This window comes from Macrobrachium nipponense, chromosome 2 (genome assembly GCF_015104395.2).
Source record: "Macrobrachium nipponense isolate FS-2020 chromosome 2, ASM1510439v2, whole genome shotgun sequence".
In the NCBI taxonomy this organism is placed as follows: Eukaryota; Metazoa; Arthropoda; class Malacostraca; order Decapoda; family Palaemonidae; genus Macrobrachium; species Macrobrachium nipponense.
Window position 1 is genome coordinate 112,540,321 of NC_087201.1, and position 14,286 is coordinate 112,554,606.

Sequence of the window (14,286 nt, forward strand, 5' to 3'; positions counted from 1 at the left end):
CAGTCATCCCATTTATTCTACTTTCATACCTTCATCTTAGACTAGACACAAACTGACCCGCCAGGGGTACTGGATGAGCTATACCACTTGCTGGGCTGCCACCACTGAACCCAAGAAAAGGTATCCAAGGATCTATGGGCAACATCTTTTAAATAAAAGGAAGTGAAAGTCGTTTGGCGTTTCCAAAACACCAGCTTTCAGAATTCTCTCCACAGATATATTCTTCTTGAATGCCAAAGAAGCACTCAAGCCTCTAATGTCATGAACCCTAGCCCTCTCCTGGCTATCTGACCCCTTTCTTCTGTCATGTAGGCATTCCTGATAGTTTCTCATAGCAAAAACGATATTGTATATCTGGACACTTCCTTTTTGTTACGTCCTGTACTTACGAACAACCTCCTGCACCCTGGCCTGAGGTACCTTGTCCTCCTTAAGTACTCTCTTGTTACCCTCACGAGACACAGAAGCACCTCATCTTTGTCATTATCTCCAAAATCTGCCAGAGAAGGTATGGAAAAAAAAGAGTCAAATCTGCCGTCCACTATTGATGGGTTTTGAGTCTTGGCCAAGAATTCTGGCACAAACTCGAATGCCATTGACTTCCAACCTCTCGAGTGCTTTACAATAGATGACAGCCCATGTAGTTCCCCCACCCTTTTGGTTGAAGCTAGGGCCAATAAGAAGACTGTCTTCAGGGTCAGGCTCCTATCTGTGGACTGCCTTAGTGGTTCGTAGGGGGGTTTTGTCAGACTACTCAAGTACCATGGTCAAATCCCAATCTGGGGCTTTCAGTTCCTTTGGTGAACATGACTGCTCAAAGCTCTTCATCAACATGGCCAACTCCCATGAAGATGAAATGTACACGCCTTTCATGCATAAGACCGAGGCTAGAGCCTCCCTGTACCCCTTCACCGCAGACACAGACATATGCCTTTCTGTCCTGAGATATATCAGAAAGTCTGCTAATTGCTGAATAGTGGTACCGAGTGGAGACAAGTTCCCTCTACAACACAGTATGCTGACCATTTTCCTTGGTATACTGCTGCCGATGACTTTCTGATATTTCCTGCCATGTGCGCTGCTGCTTTTTGCAAAAACCCTCTCGCTCGCAAGAGATACTCGACAGTCTCCACCCGTGAAGTGATAGGGACTTCACCGACTGGTGGTACCTCTCCATGTGCCGCTGACATAGCAGGTTGTTCCATGGGGGTAACTCTCTCGGCATGTCTATCAGGAGTTCCAAGAGGTCCGGAAACCATTCCGCCTTTGGCCATAACAGAGCTACCAGAGTCATTCTGAGGTTCTGAGACCACATTACCCTGTTCAGAACCTGACAGATTAGACAAAATTGAGGAAATGCGTAGACGTCCAGATTGTCCCATGGGTGTTGTAGAGCATCTTCTGCTACTGCCTCTACGTCTGGGACTACCGAACAATACACTCCAAACTTTTTGTTGTACCTGGTTGCGAATAGATCTATGATCTGCCTTTCCCACAACCTGAGCATTCTGTCCACTACTTGTTGGTGCAAGGACCACTCCATTCCCAGGATCTGATCCCTGTGGCTCAAATTGTCGGCCACTACGTTTCTTTTTCCCGGAATATATCTGGCCATGATGTCTACTACGTTCTCTACAGCCCACTGATGAAGTTGAACTGTCATCACATGTAACTGTCGAGACACTAGACCTCCTTGTTTGTTTATGTAAGCTACTACTGTGGTGTTGTCTGACATCAAAACCACTGAAGATCCCTGCACCCTCTCCCAGAATTCCTGTAGTGCTAGAAATGCTGCTTTTAGCTCCAGCACGTTTATATGGAGTTTTCTGTCCTTGCTGTTCCATTTTGCTGAAACCATCAGCTCCTCCATATGCGCTCCCCAACCTTCTAGTGACGCATCAGAGAACAGCAGGAGATCCGGGGAGGGTTGCTGAAGGGGAACACCCACTGTCAGATTGCTGTCCTTCACCCACCACAGCAAGTCTTTCCTCACTTCTGCCGACAAGGGAATCTGCTCGTAAGGGTGATTTACTATTGGAGACCAGAACTCCTTCATCCTCCATTGTAGAGATCGAAGGTGTAACCTCCCTTGTGGTACTAGCTTCTCCAAGGAAGTTAGAACTCCCAGTACTACCTGCCACTGTTTTGCTGGCTGTGTTTGTTTTTCCAGAAAGGCATTCACCACTTGTTTGCATTTCTCTACTCTCTGGTCTGTCGGGAATACTTTGGCTTTTATTGTGTCTATAACCATTCCCAGATGCACCAGCCGTTGACTTGGATCCAACTGCGACTTCTCCTGATTTATCACAATGCCTAAGCTGTGACAAAACCGTAGAAGGTTCGCCCTGTCCCTGAGTAATTTCTCTCTGGACTTTGCTATCACCAGCCAATCGTCTAGATATCTTATTAGCCTGATCCCCTGAGCATGCGCCCATGTCGACACGAGAGTGAACACTCTTGTAAAAACTTGAGATGTTGTCAATCTGGAGCACAGAACTTTGAACTTGAAAGCTTTCTCTGCAAGACTGAAGCGGAGAAATTTCCTGGAAGACTGATGGACTGGGATCTGAAAGTATACGTATTTCAAGTCGATTGTCAGCATAAAGTCCTTGATCCTGACTGCTTGTAGAACCGTCTTTGGAGTTTCCATTTTGAATCTGGTTTTTCTTATAAACAGATTCAAAGTTGACAGGTCTATTACTGTCCTCCAGTCCCCACTGGCTTTGGGTACAAGGAAAATCCTGCTGTAAAACCCCTTTGACGGAATGGTTACTTGTTCCACAGCCCCTTTTTCCATCATCTTCTTCACTTCCTCTTGCAGAATAAAAGCCTACTGAGGTTCTTGAGCATAAGCGAGGTGAGGCAATGGCTGTTCTGTTAGGGGTGGGGATACTTCAAAGGGAATCAAATACTCAACTCTGAGAACCTCCACCACCCACTGCTCTGCTCCCAGTTCCTGCCACACCTTCCAGTGATTTGCCAGGCAACCCCCCACTGGTGTGGCTGAGTGATGAAAGGCACCTATCCTATCGTCTTGAGCCCCTTCCTCTTCCCCTAATCCCCCTTCCTCTGTTATTTCTATTGTGAAAGGGCTGATGAGTTCATTTCTTTGGGGAAGAAGGTCTTGTTGCTCTATTAGGGATGTTATGCCTCACTGGCTTCTTCCAAGGTATTTGCTTTTGCCTTACCTCCATAGGATTAGCCTGACTGCTAGATGTTTTCCTGACTGCCTGCTGTACCAACCTATCGTTAGTGTCCATCCTTCAACTATCTATAGCCTCTTCTAGTATGGCCTCTGGCAACAGAAATTCCGACTCTAAGATATTCCCATTCCTCATTGCTAGCAGGGAATCCAAATCAACAGTGCGACTTAGTCTAGCCAAAGCTGCAGCCCTTCTCATTAACAGGATATTTGCCCAAGCACTGGCACTTAGATTTGTCAAGTACGCAATTGCTTTGGCACCTGATTGTAGTAATCTAATGAACATTGATTCGTCCACTGCCTTCTTCGTCACTTCTGAGGATGCAATCTTTGCAACTGCTGTCGACCAAAGATCCAACCAAGAAGCAGTCTGAAAGACAGAAGAAGCTGTTGCTTCTAACGTAGCAGTCTCTTGGCAAGTCATCGAAGGGGATTCCATTTTCACTTGATCGAAGGTTAATCCAGGCCTTAACCTTACCACATTTGGGTTAATTTGTCTAGACAGTAAAGGAACCGTCGGTGTCGTATAATATTTTCTATGTTTCATCATTGGAGGAGGGATAAACTTAAATGATCTGTTCTATCTTAAGGAATTATCCCTTCCCGCAATCTGTGCGTTTACGTGTTGTAAAATGGAGTCTGCATGATTAGAACAAGGCAATTCATACGACACCTTAGTATCCTTTTTCGCACCAAACGCCATGTCAATCCCCAGAGGATGCATACTGGCAGGTGTTTCCGTTCTCTCCGAAAGGTTATTGAATAGACAAATCAAATCAATCACCTCAGCATACGAAGCCAGAAACTCTTGGTTCTCTCCTTCCTCCGGTTCTAGCATACTGTGCTCAGCCACTGATCTCCGCTGACCGCCGATGGCTCGATCCCGAACAGTCAGCAGGAGAACGAGACCGCCTCACTCCTTCTCTGCTTGCGGATCTAGAGCGAGAATCTCGCCTATATCTCCAAGATGAAGGCTCTCTCAAAACTGAGCTCACTTCCTCTACATGACAATTAATATAATCTCCAGCAACCGTTGGAGAATTCGGCCTTGATCCTTCATTTAGGCGGACAACGCCTTCCACCAACGTATCAGACGAGGTTGCCAACTCGCTATTTTTTGACCTTTTAATAGGAGCCTTATCATCTTTTCTCCATATTTTAAACGGTCTTACAGGCAAAACCGATATCTGTGCTCTATCCTTTGCTGCACTTTTCCCCCCCAACGCCAATTTCACCAACGACACTGTAGATTTTCTTTGATTCTTTATAGTCTCTACTGGCAACTCCGCGTCGGCCGTTATCCCATCGGCCGTCGACTCACTCGCTCGTTCAGACTCTTGTAAACGGCTTCGCCCACTAGCTTTGAGCTTACCAGCCACGGACTTCTTGCCTTTCTTGCTGACTGGGATGTGACCGTCCTGCCCCGAAGATGAAGAAGAATTCACTCTTCTCCTCTTGGCCCTAGAAACAGTCGCGAAATCCAGTATCCTCCAACGCTTGACTGGTACACGCTGTGACGTCATCAAACATAGCGAGGATGTCGAGCTAGAGGAAGAAGACGAAGAAGACGACGAATCATGCCTTTTCTTTTTGTCTTTCTTATTAGTTTTCTTCTCTAGATTCTGTAATTTCTTCATGACAGTGTGTACAACTGAGTGAGAAAGCGTATTTGAGTCCGGAGGCCGCGAAGAAGACTGAGAAGCAGTAGGCTGTGACGTCATCGCGTCTGCCATGTCGGTGTGTGGCGTCAGTTGAGACGTCACCAATCTTGTAGGGAGAGACTGGGCTGCTGCTGCTGGTATCCTTGCGTTTGCAGCAAAACTACCGCCAACATTCCGTATCGCCGTAACCAATGAAGTTGTTGGCGTAGCCGCGACATTATTTCCAATAAAGTGCAAGCCCGGGGGATGAAGGAATATTCAGTGCTGCGGATTCTGCTGGAACCGTGAGCCCATATAATGCAAACAGCCCAAACCTTTCCAAAGGTTGGTAGCTGGAAGGCCTTAGGCCCCGCCCCACGTACCTTCCAATCCCCCGGTTGGACGGGACCGGCAAACCTGGAACAAAGAAGTTGTTGGCGTAAGCCGCGCATTATTTTCCAATAAAGTGCAAGCCGGGGGATGAGGAATAATTCGTGCTGCAGGATTCTGCTGGAACCGGTGACGCCATATAATGCAAACAGCAAACCTTCCGGGTTGGTACTCCTGGAAGCTAGCGCCGCCACGACCTTCCACCCGTTCGGATTGGGAGCCGGCACCTGGAACAAAGATGGCGATGCCCCCCCCCCCCCCCCCAATTTAGCAATTTTCTCATTTGTCTGATTATACTACTTCATTAAACATTTTTTTTTCCTCTAGCTTCTGGCATTGGCCCACCCAAAAGTAATGTATCCTTCACACCACTGCCCTCTTTCAAAGCTTCACTACTCATGTATTAGAATCATCTTCACTGCAACTAGCTTCATTTATAATCCTTGATTTTCCTTAAACCACTTTTCTTCTCTATTTTACTTCTATCCTCTGGCTTCTCTAATTTACTTATAAGAGCCTTAATATTCCTCATCTCATTTCGGGTTTTCTTTCTTTTTCCTCTCTGCATTTTTTGGTGTACACACAAGAGAGACTTAACTCCCACTTAAAGCACACTATTCTCAATTTCTCTGCTCCTAGCATGATTACTGTAATGGTTGTATAATGAAGTTGAAATTTCTGCATAAAGAACAAGTCTTCTGAGCTAAGTTACCACTAAGTGAAAAGAGGGGATGGATGATGCTGCCACCAAATGCCACTACATCTGCCTAACCTGGCAGATTTCTGGAATGTTTTCAGGCTGTATCTTTTTGTACTCATAAACCAAGAAGGCCTCCCCTAAGTTAGACAGCCCCTAAATTGCCACAGCTCCCAACTGAGCAGCACAAGCTTAATAATGAGCTCATTTACCACCTTGCATTCTCAGCAGGGAAAACAGTTTTACTAAACAAATCGTACGTCCCCTGGGCAGCTGGACTTTTGGTTTCTGGATAGCAGTACTCCAGTTTAACCCCATACACAGCAGCAGGGGGTTTCAGCTAGACAAGGCTCCACCACAGCAAAAAAGATCTGTCACCCAACAGAAGTTGACCCCAAATCAAGAGATATGCTTAATAGGACATGAAAGCAAAGGTCCATTCTTGAATCTCCATTGCACAGGAGTTTTTCATCCTAGCCTCTTGAAAAACCACAGGTGTTCAAAGGCTTTAATGATTAGAATTCCATACTCTGTTCTGACATATAAGGTAGCTGGCAGCTGTTTAAGAAGATTTAGGGTAATTCTTTCACTACTGTATCCCATTTACATAAAAAAAATTTTTTTCCAAGGCCACACTTTCATGTAAATGAAGTTTTGTTATTGATATGTTTTTAAAACATGATTACGATTAAATACTAACTATTACAACTACTACTGCTACTACTTCTACTACATACTAATAATAATAATTAGTAAAAACAACAGTAAACAATAACATACCCCAACTTGGTTATAATGTCAATGGGCACATAAAAAGTTATTATCTAACAATCCAAAAGTAACATACATCCACTGACATCAAAAGTGTTCCATCCAAAGTAGGAATCAGCTCTGAAAAGTCAATGTCAAAACAAGGCTCACAATTGGGTACTATTTCCTAATGTCACTCTATCTCTCTCTCTTTGATTTCTCTATAATTAACCTCACTAAAGTCATTGTCAGATGATATATCACTCTCATAATAAGGTGCACTATTCATCATTGTGTGCTCACTAACTACCACTCAAAAATAACAATAAAACAGTGATGCTCCAAAATAACATGTGCCAGGCCACATTCTCCTCCTCTGAAGTTGCCAACTGGCTGGCCATTCAGTACAGGAGGAGCTAACTGATGTTTCAGCACTTGAGTTATAGCTAAAATATGTTTGAGAAACATCACCAAATACCTTACTGACAGTTTGTGGATGTTTCAGAAATGTTGCGGTCCAAAAGGGTTCAAGATATAAATTTCTAATTATATTACCTTTATTTCATTGACTTTTTTACCCATAACCACGGAGTTGACCTCCCTTAACAGTCACTCCACCTTTCTTATCTCAAGATAGAGAGAGAGAATTTATAAATTAAGAACACTTTAACTAAAAACTTTTAGATTACACTTTGTAACTCAAAAAGTAATACTGTTACAAAAAATGTAAAGTCAAATGGATATTTCCCTGTAACTTACTTTGGCGGCGACCATTCGTTAGCATTTTTGACAAGGAATACTAGGCATGTGAAGTGCACTGCGAACTGCAGCAATACTGTCATGATTGTATAAACGTTGAAAATGTTGGGAAGTGGCCTCTCTTTGCTAAGAATCTTCAAGGGCTGTAAAAATCATCATAAACAAGAAAATGCAAATTAGGAACTAACATAGAAATTCATAAATAATACCAGATGAAAGTTAAACATCAACTTTTACAAAAAGTAGTTTCACATAATTTTTTTAAAGAGATTTACTTACATGGCAGGGGCTTTATTAATATTTTCTACTGTTTTATCATAAAATAGTTTTCATAGGTTATTTATTTGAACAATAAAATTCTAATGGAATTAGAAAAAAGGACCTGGTTCTAATAACTAAGGTATCTGGAATTCTGTAGTTCCATTCTATAATTGATCATGACTGGAACAAAATTTCTAAATAACTGTGTGGTACTGAACCTTACAGAAGAGAATGCAAGGCTATAGGAATTAATTGCATAAACAACAGTACTACTCAATGGTGCACAGTAAAGTTCAAGAAAATTTTAAGGATGAGGGGGAAAAATGCTTTAAAACATCCAACAACTTATGCAAAAGGAAAGGCAATATTCAGAATAGTGAAGAATAATAGAATTAAAACATTTTCCTATAATGCACAAGTACATGTGTCTTAAAACAATTTTTTAAAGCAACTGAAGAAGAGGTAGACTAGATATTTCCTGCAAAAATTATTAAGCATCAGTCAGGAATAACACAAACTCTAAATGAGTTACAATTAGTTAAGAAATATATTTGGTGTTGGGGTGAATCTAGTTTTCTAGATCTAATATTTCAAAACTTATTTTTGGTAGTGGTCATTGAGTCCTCAAGGATTACCCTTTCCATGGTCTATCCAGCGCTCCATGGTGACGAGACTATGTCAAAGAATTCCCCTAACTGGTCTTGTGGCTGGGTAGCATTGTGTCATAAAGATAAACATCATAACACATTATGATAAACATTATAACACATGGTAGAGCATAAATGGACTCAAGATACAAGGGCATTTTGTATTATCCTCAGCCAATGCTAATACATACCCAGTTTACCTACATCAAAACTGCAAAAAGTCGTTATGTGCATACCCACCGTCATATTGTTTACATACAACCAAAATCCGACCAATGCAGGATAATCCCTTACCCAAATCACATGTCTTTTCATCAGGGAACTGGGAGGGTTTTAAGGATTCAACAGCAACTACCAAAGATAGGTTTTTCCTATGTCAAAACCTGTTGTTTTTTATAGTGTAGTCGCTGTCTCATCCTCAAGGAGCTTTACAAAGAAACTGACAGGTGATGAAAAGCTCTTGAATTTTAACCCCAACCCAAAATTTTTAACCCCAACCCAAAATTTTGGTCCAGGGTCAAGCCATTAGGTTCAAGGCTCCAATCTTTATTCAAAATAAAATACCTTTAGGTTTCGTAGCAAAGGCAGGCCAGTGGTTTGCCGCTGTAGCGCCTATGGGTCAAGAGTATCCATGCCACCTACCGAAACACAGTGCAGTCGAATTTGTTTGAGTTTGTGGCAAGTGTTGCTAGAGTGTAGGAAAAATGGACCTTTTCAGATGTCTGCCGTGACCTCTAGGTAAACCTTAAGTGCTTGAACTGGGAATGCTGCTTTGTCTGCTAATTCTAGTTTATTTAGAGATTTCCTTCTTAAAGGAATCCCATTCTTGGCCTGGAATGACAGGCCAAAGGAAAATAATAATTGATTCTCGGCCATTTGCACAGTGTATTGTCCCCCATCTAAGAGAGCCCAGTTTGTAGTGCAGAAGACTGCAGAAGGGATGTATGGAAGATGACAACTTATATACTAGTGTCAAAGCACAAAATCATAAACAATGGTTCCGATAATGCTGCCTTGAAGTCCATGATTGTTGTAACTGCAAGGCGTTTGTCTTCAAAAAGGGATGAGAAATTTTAAAATAGTTTCCCTAGAATTTCTGACTGGGCTCTCGGTATGGATATAATGTAACTATATCGTCCACACATACTGGTATTACCAGACATATGAAGTCTGCAATTTTTGCACTAGTTACCTTGTAATGTTGGGCGAGTAATTTTCATGGTATTGTGGTACCTCGACATACAAAAGTGTCAACTTATGAAAAATTTAAGTTATGATAGCAAATATGAAGATTTTTTTGGCTCTACATACAAAAATAGTTCAGGTTACGAAAGGTTGTTGCTGTAAAGTCCCGAGATTCGCCCGGACCACCAATAACAATTTTAAAACTCGCGCGCCACCAACTGAGTAGACTTGCCACCATCCTCCCGCTCTCCCATTGGTTCCTGATGCTAGTCACCACCATAAGATCCTGCTCTCCTATTGGTCAGCATATCTCCCATCGTACATCTACGTAGCGGCATTCTTTGGTCACTCCAAAGCAGCATCGTTTGTGTACGCACGCGAAATTCGTTCATTCTATACGATTTTGTTTATTAACGTAAATTCGTTAGTGATTTCGTTGTAGTACTACTTTATCGTGTTGTGTGAGAACTTTAGTACATATGTATACTACGTAACTTAATTTCGTATAGTATATACGTAGTCATGGGTCCCAAAAAAGCTGCTGAAGTTCACGGAAAGAAGAGGATGCTTTCTATGCAGACGAAGATGGAGATCATTAAAAAATATGAAGCTGGCATGAGGTTGAGTGTGATCGCTAAGGAATATGGCCGAAATCTGTTGATGATAGGCACCATCCTTAAGCAGAAGGAAGCCATCAAAGCAGCTACACCTTCCAAGGGCGTGACTATTTTGTCCAACAAGAGGAGCCACGTGCATGATGAGATGGAGAGGCTGCTTCCTGTCTGGATAAAAGACAAAAAAATCGCTGGCAATACGATAACCGAGACAGCAATCTGCTAGAAGGCCAGCGCTATTTTCGCTGATCTGATTGCCCAGGCCGAAGACGACGGAGGAGAAGGGACATCGACGGCAACCCTAGACTTCAAGGCTTCTTGTGGGTGGTTTGATAAATTCCTTAAACGGACTGGCATCCATTCGGTGGTGAAGAAATTGAAATTTTGTAAAAAATGTAAAATATAAAAAAGTAATAAAATGTAAAAAACAAAAAAAGAAAAAAAAAAACAAAGAAAACTTAATTTTAAGTTTTTTGTAAAGTTAAGTGTTACGGGTTTGTGCCATTTGTTAATGTGTTTCGTAAAGTTTAGTCTATGTTTCCTGACATTTTTTAATGCGTTTCGTAAAGTTAAGTGTACACGCTAACAAGTTTTCTGCCGTTTGTCCTCCTCCTCTGTCGCCACTTTCGGAGATAGCCTCACTCGAAAGGTGAGATTCCACATTTTACTACATACATACGTATGTACGTACAGTATTTCTTGTATACCATGTACACTAATACACTTTATTTACAGATACTATGTAGTACATATTAGTAGTACGTATTAAGTTAGGTACTATTTAATGGTCCAAATTGTTGTATTTCATTGTTTATTGGTCAATTTAGCTTTATTATAAAATTTACTGGGGTGTTTTTGTAAAGATTGTAACGAATTAGGCAATTTACAAGTAAAATGCGGTTCAAGATACAAAAAGCTCAGGTTACGAAGGCCGCCTCAGAACGGATCAATTTCATATGTCGAGGCACCACTGTATAGATATTTAAGAAAATCCACCCGTGAAGGTCTTGGCTCAGAACGGAGGATCCTTAAACAATTTTTCTTCCTACTGACTGGGATAAAACAGCAGACAATTTTGGAATTTATCTCTTCATTTGTTAAATTAATAGGAACCAATGCCTGTTAGGTCAATTGGGGCTATTAAGTAAGCTGTTCCTTAATAGGTTACGAGTTTGCTCCACATCTTCAAAATATGGAACAATGGAGGAAAAGGGTACATCATTCTCCATTTGTTACAGTCTTGAAGGAAGGCATCTCTCACTGTTGCCTGCTTGTCAGTTTGTGATTCACAAATGGGGTGAACAGGCCCACTTCCATTTGTGGAAGCATGTTGGCTATTTTCTGAAAAGGAGTGGTTGTCTAACTCCACTCTGTTGAGGCTGTAGTTTTCCTTGATAGGGAGTCTACTTTTACATTGAGAGACTGTAAGGTGAGTTGCTGACAAGTACCAATTCCTTGCTTGCCCCATCGAAGGATGGCTAGCATTACCAAGGCATAGTTGTCGTCTGGCCTTGGACGCCATTGTATGTCATTCCCTCTTCTCTCCTGCTTATGGACGGTTGGTGTTTTGGTAGTCTCTTTTTATTTTCTGTTTAATGTACTTTTTATGCTTTTACTTTTTATTGTTTTAACTGTAAATTTTAATTACTTTGTGAATTCCTTTTATGTTAATGATGTATTTTATTGTGTCTTTTACTTTTCACAGACTGATGATGCACTGAGTAGTGCGAAACTTTTTTTTGGTTAATAAACTTGGCCTTTTTTAACAACATGTGTATCATGGACCCTCCTGAAGTCTCGTCTCTCTCTCTCTCGACTCTCTCTCTCTTCTCTCGTCTCTCTCTCTCTCTCTCTCTCTCTCTATATATATATATATATATATATATATATATATATATATATATATATATATACTATATAATTATATATATATGAGCTGATTCGATACAGTTTTGAATATGCCTTTTCTGTGATATTCAGAAGTCCCGTGAAACTGTTATAAGTGATGCTGTGTGTATGTGTAACAAAACAAGTCAACTGCCAAAGACGTTACAAGTTGGCGTGGCTTGAGCAGTTCAAAAGAGTGCCACGCATCTCTATATCCCTTCTTGATTGGCCCTTGTGTCTTAGGAGCCAGAATAACCAATCAGCTTCTTGCATAATGATGCCATCTGAAAGGAGGCATTTGAAACAGGCCGCACCAGCGGTCAGATCAGTTCGTTAGCAGATCCCATACAGCACAGACGAGAGTCGAGACGAGTGCCCAGTGCCCCACATTCCCGTCAGCCGCCACACAAAGACGTGTGTCATCATGTAGTGTCAATAACAGTCTAACCTGCCGTCCAGTTGTGTACTAGCACAGTTAACATAATAATTACAAGTAAAGTCCACCTGTGTAGCTAAGAAGAATACACCTGTGTTATACGTTTCTTCGATTATTATTTTTGCATGTCCTACATTGCATGCACGTGAACTTCTCTCTCCTGTTTTTTCCTTCACATCCCAAACCCACAAATGACCGAGATCAGGTCATATATATACTAAAGGATTTTGACGAGGGAAAAATCTATTTCTGGGCGAGGGGTTCGTGTCGCCCTGTGAAATAATCCTTAAGTTCATTATTTCTAAGGTAATTGATCTAACATATACCAGAGAAAAAACAAATTCAGAAGGATGTCAGTATAACTGACTCGCTCACTCTAAGAGAGTGTCAGTATGGTAACTGGGGCGAGTGAGACCACTAACACGAACCTCTTGCCATTTAGAACTCTCCCACATCAAAATCCTCTCCCTGCGAGAGCCGATCCATAAGCGGAGACAGCCACTACTACTACTATACCCCACGCCACGCTGACTGCCGCGCCTCTGGTGGTCATCCTTGTCGTTAGATGCCAATCTTGGGCTGCAGGGCGGGAGACAGGGGGGGATTTCACAGGGCGACACGAACCCCTCGCCCAGAAATAGATTTTTCCCTCGTCAAAATCCTTTTTCTGGGCTCAGTTCGTGTCGCTGTGTGAAATAGTACCAGAGAAACAGCACAAGATGAACTTATAAAAAGGGTCCCAATGAAACTATAAAATAAAATTAAAAGTATAATGTAACTGACTCATAAGCTATCATATAAAATTAGCTTGACAAAATAAAAGAGACTTATGGCTAACTTGAAATTATATCTCATTATACAATGATAACTTATCTAGTATATAGTGAGTTAAGATAATACAGGGTAAAGACTCACTAATACTAAAACAAAATACAAATTTATAACAAACAATAAAGGTGTGCTACTCTAGCATAAAAATAAGGGGGGCAACACCCAAAGACATTTCATAATATACAAATATGGTGTGGGTGTCCCTAGCATAAAAATAAGGGACACTCCACCTTGATTATAATCATAGCAGCTAAGGCTAGAGAACCATAGAGCTTAACGGTAGGCTAAGTGATATATTAGTTGGGGCAGGTAGAAAGGAGATCTGGATCTTCAACTACAACTACTGTGCAGAGTCAGGGGAAACTATGTTTCCCGCTGCCACTGCTGAAAATTTTAAGGATTCCAAGGACTTTAGTTCATCAAAGTTCATATGTTGAAAATAATTAATAGAGGTGGCTACTGCCCTGATTTCATGTGCTTTTGGGAATGATTCAGGATTAGCTTGTTTAATGAAGTAAAGGATCTGCTGCCTGATACCTTTTACTGATAAAGTACCACATTTTTCTCTCATAAAAAGAGGACCTGAGGATCTAGAGGATGTCCTAGACAGAAAGGCTCGTAAGGTCATTACTGGACAAAGAGAAGGGTCTTGGGGAAGACGGATGACCTTCCAAGGGGCCCACCTCACTAAGGGATCCTCATTTTTTGCTAAAAAACTACGATCCGGGGAAAGTAAAACTTCTCCTGTAGGGAGAAATTCTACGTGCCCCGCATCTCTGGATAGAGCCGACAGTTCTGAAATTCTGGCCCCTGAGGCCAAGCTTAGCAAAAATAGCGTCTTTCTTAGTAACATTATGAATGTGCAAGAAGAGTTGTCAGTGTCTGAAGCCAGTTTGAGGACGTCATTTAAGAACCGTGATACTGAAGTCGGTCTTTCGGAAGGCCTAAGTCTAGCGCAAGCTTTGGGAATAGACTTAAAATAAGAGT

The 14,286-nt window shown here is 41.7% G+C and overlaps 1 protein-coding gene across 1 annotated transcript in view; it reads right to left on the reverse strand.

Moving 5' to 3' along the window:
- Positions 1 to 14,286, reverse strand: part of LOC135221276 (endoplasmic reticulum transmembrane helix translocase-like) — a 354,729-nt gene that overhangs the window by 15,688 nt on the left and 324,755 nt on the right. The window contains exon 23 of the mRNA XM_064259089.1: positions 7,439 to 7,581. Coding sequence (XP_064115159.1) covers positions 7,439 to 7,581 — 143 coding nt within the window. The remainder of the gene's footprint in view (positions 1 to 7,438; positions 7,582 to 14,286) is intronic.